Here is a 6723-nt window from a genome sequence, read left to right on the forward strand (position 1 = left end):
CAAATTGCCATGTCTTTGAATCAACGATCTCCTTCCTTCCACCTACGTATCAAGTCAGTGCTTTGGTCATGACGGAGCGCTAGCCCTAGCTAACACGACAACATTTTGCCTCCTCCAATGACACGGAGATCTTTTCCAACACGCTGTTGACGTACTCGGGAGCTGGACACGAGGGAAGGTGATCGGCTGCTCGAGGCTTTGAAAGATACAATCAGGACGGGTAAAGTCCAGACTCAGAAGGGTCGGGCAATCTTGCTCTGGCGTAATTTCAACCTTAGTGAGCGAAAGGTCAATGTTGCAGGCCAAACGTATGATACTTGCAGACTGACATGCCTAAGCGCAGGGTGCCTTCAAGGTGTTGAGGGATACTTTGACCTCGCGGAAGACTGGTGGTCACTGGTCTACAACCTACCAATCAGGCGATGGTCCGACCACAGTTGATACCCCTGACCAGCCTCGTTCAATTGCCCATGACACACATGCGTTGCGATCCAGCAAGTTCGGAAGCTGCTCTCCCTTGACGTGGATGAGAGCCCGCGGAACAGGGATACCGGTCACCTTCGGTAGTGTCAGAAGCTTGTCGAGATGTCATGTTGCCAGGAAGTCTGTACGAGAAGTTGTACACTCACACTGACAGTGGACCAGCCTCTCATAGGGGTGGGCATCGTGCCTTCTCCAGACTCAGGTTTATAATGACGAAGAACCTCAGACTGGGGATGGGTTTAATATTACCTACAACACGCCCGACAATGTTACAAGAAGCTCATACACCCCATGCCTGGCGACATTTTCACAGCTAGCATCATCTGTACAGACCACACCTTTAAAAAGGCCTCATGAACAAGTTGACCAGGCCAAGCCTTCGGATCAGTCATCCAGAACCCACGAAAACCCGTCCTGTCCCATGCATCGTCAATTACAGTCGCCCTCAGAGCCACCCCAGGGGTGAGGTTGGGAGTCCCTTGAGTCCTACCTTTGTACCCTCGCCAGCCAGTGATATCACACTAGTTTCCTCGCCCCGAGATACATCCAATGTCGATGTGGGCATGACAGAAGTGCTTCAGGAGCAAGAACAGCAGATAACGGCAACACCACCACAACAGGGCCGCCGACTATTCGGATCATTCGACCAAACTCAGCTTGACGAGGCGTGGGATGCGTTGCCGTACGAATACGATCAGCTCAACACTTGGGGCCGTATCCGGCGACGAGTACATCGACCGTTAGCTGAATGGCTGGGGTCGACAATTTTCATGGTCATCGGCTTGTCTGGCAGTTTAGTGCACCTGACGTCGCGCCAGGCCGCCACCGACACGCTAGGCGAGTATCTTTCGTGGGGTCTCGGGGTCATGATGGGAGTCTACATCGTCGGAGGATCGTCCGGAGCGCACCTGAACCCCGTCGTGACGATCGTCTTCACCGTGTTTCGCAGCTTCCCCGCGGGGATGTGCCTTCAGTACATTGTCGCCCAGCTACTCGGCGCCTTCACCGCTTCCGCCATCGTGCTGGGACTCTACCACGACGCCATTGAACAGTACGACGGGACGAATGCAGGAGGTGCCGGTTCGGCATTCTACACCCTCCCGCGGCCGGGGTTGAGCCTCGTGGCCGCAATGCTGACCGAATGCGTGGGTACGGGGATTCTATGTATCGCCGTGCTCGCCCTGAACGATCCTCGAAACGTCCCTCGACGCACCAACATGCATGCTATAGTCATGGCTCTCGTGGTCACTGGTTTATGTCTCGCATTTTCTTACAACACGGGCACCTGTCTGAACCCGGCGCGAGACTTTGGGCCACGGCTGCTTATATGGGCCACGGGCGTCGGAGATGGTAACGTCTGGACCATGGCCACTTACTGGTGGGCCTGGGGACCGTGGGGAAGCACCATTGCCGGCGGCGTGATAGGCGCCGGTATTTATGACCTCTTCATCTTTGTCGGTCCGGAAAGTCCCATCAACTTTCCTCGTGGAAGGTTGGGGAGTCATGTCAGGGCTGTCCGGGATAAAATCACCCCGGTATCCACGACGACCACGACAAGCAATTGTGTGGACGTCGAAAAGGGTCGGACCACAAATAATGACGGACAACGACAGTGAGAATGGGTGTCCTTCTTTCTCATGTGCCACAGTTTCCAGGGCCTGGTTAGACTCGGGAATGTCGGGTGTATTCTTCTGACGGAGGACGGTGAAATTGTAAATAGGCTTGTGACGATCACTGGGGAGTTCGGATTCCAATAAAACAACTTTATGTTTAATTTTCATTGCCCCAAAACAATACTGTTGATGTCTTCAATACTTGTGAGAGAATCATTTGACCATGGTATCGTTACTTGGGTAAGTCGAGACTACAGGCCTCGTGTCTTCCTTGGGGTGGTGCAAGGCTGAACTTGATCTCCTACCCCCCTATTTACATCCACAGTCTACATAGGGTCACGGTTTTTGTAGATTCAACACAATTTATAAATTGCATATTCTGCACCAGTCCGACTTCCACCACCAGCATCATTGTCATCATTGTCATCATCAACCTGAATTCGTCCCTGACCAACGAGAAACAACGTTTCCAACCATTTCAACCTTTGATCCGAAGTCTCGATCATGACTTTGGTGAACCAATTGGAATGATTTTCGAATCGTGTCGACTTTGAATCTGATTCACGACGTATCGCTTTCGCGACGGTTCCGTCCACCGTCAAAATTCCAGAATACCGAATATAAACATGTTCTTTTGTGTCTGTCTCTGCGCGACATCGTACGTCGAGATGGGCTGTTTTGACGTTGCCCTCGGACAAAGTCGAAGTCGAAGTCGTAGTAGTAGTAGTGACTGGCCAAGCAGGTGGCACGAGTTCAGCTTTGATCTCTTCGTCACCGGTCGGATTCGTGACACTGAAAACCCCAGATATGATAGGAGCGAAAGAACGGACAACCGAATGAGAACCTGTACCAAAATTCTCTTTTGAACCCATTATGGAAATTCCAGTACCGACGTATCCTCGAAATGTGGCGACGCGTTCTAGTTTAGGTGTCGGGACGGTGTATGTTGTCATTCTACAATATCAGTCAAAAGTTGTACAATTCTATCCGCTGTGCTTTGGATTTTCGATTGCTGAGTTCTCGACAGTAAGATCCAGGTATGTGTCTTCAACCTTGGTGATAAAGAAATCAAGTACTCGTATGACAACTTTTTGTATAATGTTGTACACTGACTTGATTATACGACCCTCACACTATGCCACCGTGATAACGACCAATAGACCATGAGCAACAGTAGTACATCTCATCTTAGCGAGTACATCATCAAGCCTCATGCAGCCCGGAAGCGTACATGCGGTTCCGCTCAGAGCTACGATCATGTGAGGTTCGTTTAGCAAAAGTCGCACTAAACGACATGAGATTATCTGATTATCCAGACAGTATTCTCCGAACTCATACATTCAACACATGACGGCCCCCCAGTTTCAGGAGGTGTAGAAAAGACCTGATTCTGTCTGGAGCTCGTGTCCCAACTCCAACAACCTATGTTGCATTGTAAGACGATAAATGATAGGGTTTACGGCATCAGAATTCCTCCTCAGGACTTTAAGAGCATCAATACAACTGACACAGTGTCGGGATATCTCGTCGCTGCTCGTGTTGGCATAGAGCCACTCTCGGTCCTCTAGACGGGTGGCATCAGTGGGGGATCGCCAACACTGGAGCCAGTCCAGAAGAGTTTGGCACGCCATTTCGAGAGCCCGGATGAGTTTGTCCGGGTGTGGCTCGGCGAGAATGGCACTCTGGCTTATGGCGAAATGGATGTCTTTGTTACTGCCCGCTGGAGATGTGGAATTCGACACGGGCCAACCAGACGCCCTACCCAGATTGGCTATAGAATACGCACCCGACTTCCTCAGCTGGTTCACCAACGCCGAAGAAGCACGGAGACTTCGTCCGAGCCTTTCAGACTTGGAGTTTTGATCGGCAAATTCGATACATCTGGCCAGGAGAAGACAGCCCAAGTTCCATCCCATGCCCAAGACGAGGTGCCACGACTGGACTTGGAACGATAGCTGGGAGTGGGCACCCACGCAGGCTTTGAAGAATGTGTCGTACTCCATGATCCAATAGTCGTGCACGCGCAAGGCTTCTTTGATCACACTTTCGACTTCGGCTGGTGATGTTTTTTTTGGTTGGGAAAACACCTGCTGCATTTTGCTGATTTTGCGCCAAAACAGTACCTTGAGAGGAACTGCCGCCTGAAGAGTCTTGGTGTCTAGCTGTGCAGAGAAGACGCCTTCTGCTGCCAGATTTGATGATCGGGCCTCGTCGACCTCAATTATGTACGAGTCCCAGATGTTCACGAGGGAAGGCGTTTTGTTGGTTGTCATGCCCGAGGGGGTCTGCAGATTTTCGAAAGCTTTGACTGCTCGGGTGTTGCATGAAGAGCCTAGCTCAAAATACATCAACGTGTCACTGTCTGGGGCTATCAATGAGCTCTGCCCAAGTACAGACGCTGTCGTATCGTACATTATCCCTAGCCAGAAAACCAGATTGAAGTCATACAGGCTTTTGGGATCTAGGAGACTGGTTCTGGTACGATTTGCATTGATAGAAGTGTCCGCGGGCATTCCATGATCTTGTGAGTACGACAATAGCCTCGCTTTCCAGTTGAGGAGATGATGTATCGCAGTTCCAAGAGAGCCGGAGCCATCATGGAGGCCTCTTGAGAAGGATGAAATCTGTGGATTGCTTGGAGAGCTTGTCAAAACACCGCCGGAAATTGTCGGCGAATATGATTGTGGCATGAGAGGGCGCCTGGGGTTGAGAAGGTACTCGCCTTGACTCGGCATTTGCGGATCTAGTGGTTCTGAAGGCTCGTCACTCGAGTCACCAAGTTCGTCCTCATTCGGTGGTTGTTGAGTCAAGGAAAACATGATGATGGCAAAGATGACCCGAAAGGAGCCACAATATTTCCATCGATCGATGCATCTTCGTGCTTCGTTCCAAACACTCTGTCGTAGCAAGCCTTCAAAGTCATAAGTGTCCATTGCTTCATGGTCAGGACTGGGTTGCCTTTCTGTTGCATATCTGTCCTCGAAGGAGAGCCGGTTGACCCACCTTGCATCTGATGGGGAGAGTTGGGAAGAATATGACCATTGACTAGCAAAAGCTACAATGGCAAGTTTGAGTGCTCTCGAGGAACCAGAATGTTCAGCTCGCGTCAGCGGTCGACTTCTCAGCGAGGAAAAACCAGCATCAAGTTCAAAGACGCGGCTGTAGAGGCTGCTTGATGCACTGGGTGAATAAATAACATCGCTGAGCGTCCTTTGTCGAGTTTTCCTCAGTTTTATATTGTATGGACAATTCTCTGCAGTGATCCAACATGATAGCGCATTCTCCAAGCTATCCTGGTAGATCTTCATCAAGCCTTCGGCAACCGCAGTCTTATTCGAAGTGTCCGCAAGTTGGCTTTCTTGCGGACTTAATCGTGGTGCATGTGATTCGTTGTAATATGACTTTGCCGTTGGCTCTGAGAGTGGAATTGCCGGACCTGGTCGTTCATTCATGGAATGCCACTCCAATGGAAATGGAGGCCAACCCGCGGACAGGTCTGCTTGCTGTAATGTTTTTGGGTCCAGAACCTCCGACTGCGCACGCCTTGCTTGGAAGTCAGCATCTTCATAGATAGGCACCGGGAAGTCAGAGGCCGTAGTCCCAGACAGTAAGTCATAGCTAGAATCTGAAGGTAGGGTTGTCCCTGGAATTGTGTGTCTACTGTTGTCGGGTTGCTCGTTGTATAGTTCATGCCACGCGTGGCTCTGGACAGTTTCAAGGGATAATCCAGGAAAATCTAGGCCATTCGACGAACCCGAAAAGAGCGAGGGAAGCGTCTCATCTTGAGTTTCACGCAGGTCAATGTCAAGAAATGAACGACCAAACCCAGTGGTTCTGGGATTTGAGGTACCTTTGTTGTGAAAGATATCTTGAGGGGTAGTTTTGGTCGCTAGAAGAGAGCTAGCGTCTGATGGCATTACCGGTAAGGAGGATAAAGTGGAGTTCTCCTGGAATCTCTGAGAAGGGGTTCCAAACATTGTCTTGATGCGTTGTGGCAGAGTATCCACTGGAACACTGCGTAGCCATTCGAATGTACATTGTTTCCGGTACCTTTGGCACATAGAGCAGCGGTTGTTTGGATCGACTTGACCCAGAGGATCAATGCCGAGGCGAACCGCATCACAGCCTCGTCGTCCTTTCCTACAATGATCGCAACTTTGATATTGCTTCCGGTTGCTCCTGTAGCGTCGTTGGGCAGAAGCACGCTGAGTCGCAGAATTTGAGCTCATTCTCTAGGGTCAGAAGCGCATATCTTGGTGAAGGAGATGATGAATCAAATCATCCTGTTGGATGTAACGCCCTCGCCATAGGATCGACAGGTGGGCCTGAGTGTTGGTAGAGGAGGATTTGTCAGCGAGTAGTTGAGCTTTTGCAACTTCGTTCACCAGACGTCGGTGCTTGGTCAATTCAACTGAATGTCCCTTGTTTCTGAGGGAATTTGGAGGCATCAAGCATACAGCTCAAATCCACGTATAAGCTGATTCTTCGCCAAAAACCAGCGCTATGCGGCACCGACGCCTTAGAGCCATGCACTTGACGAATGGTAAACGCGGTAGGGTGGTTAAAACCTGACCAATATGGGGAAAGACGGCTGCGGTCAAACGAATTTGAGGCTGTACCACTTTCG

General features: G+C 50.5%; 3 protein-coding genes across 3 annotated transcripts; 1 reads left to right on the forward strand and 2 right to left on the reverse strand.

The window, feature by feature from the left end:
• The first annotated feature begins 479 nt into the window (after window positions 1-479).
• On the forward strand, window positions 480-2198 carry PV06_09145 (uncharacterized protein). The gene has a single exon (XM_016410563.1). It carries the CDS (start codon window positions 837-839, stop codon window positions 2097-2099), a length of 1263 nt encoding a protein of 420 aa, XP_016259585.1. The 5' UTR covers window positions 480-836; the 3' UTR covers window positions 2100-2198.
• Window positions 2199-2449: 251 nt separating this feature from the next.
• On the reverse strand, window positions 2450-2968 carry PV06_09146 (uncharacterized protein; the record flags this gene model as incomplete). The annotated part of the gene is made up of 1 exon (XM_016410564.1): window positions 2450-2968. One exon carries the CDS (start codon window positions 2966-2968, stop codon window positions 2450-2452), a length of 519 nt encoding a protein of 172 aa, XP_016259586.1.
• A 492-nt stretch (window positions 2969-3460) lies between these two features.
• PV06_09147 (uncharacterized protein) lies at window positions 3461-6325 on the reverse strand (the record flags this gene model as incomplete). The annotated part of the gene is made up of 1 exon (XM_016410565.1): window positions 3461-6325. The coding sequence occupies one exon, from the start codon at window positions 6323-6325 to the stop codon at window positions 3461-3463; it is 2865 nt and encodes a 954-aa protein (XP_016259587.1).
• Between the last annotated feature and the right edge of the window lie 398 nt (window positions 6326-6723).

This window comes from Exophiala oligosperma (genome assembly GCF_000835515.1).
Source record: "Exophiala oligosperma strain CBS 72588 unplaced genomic scaffold supercont1.9, whole genome shotgun sequence".
NCBI lineage: Eukaryota > Fungi > Ascomycota > Eurotiomycetes > Chaetothyriales > Herpotrichiellaceae > Exophiala > Exophiala oligosperma.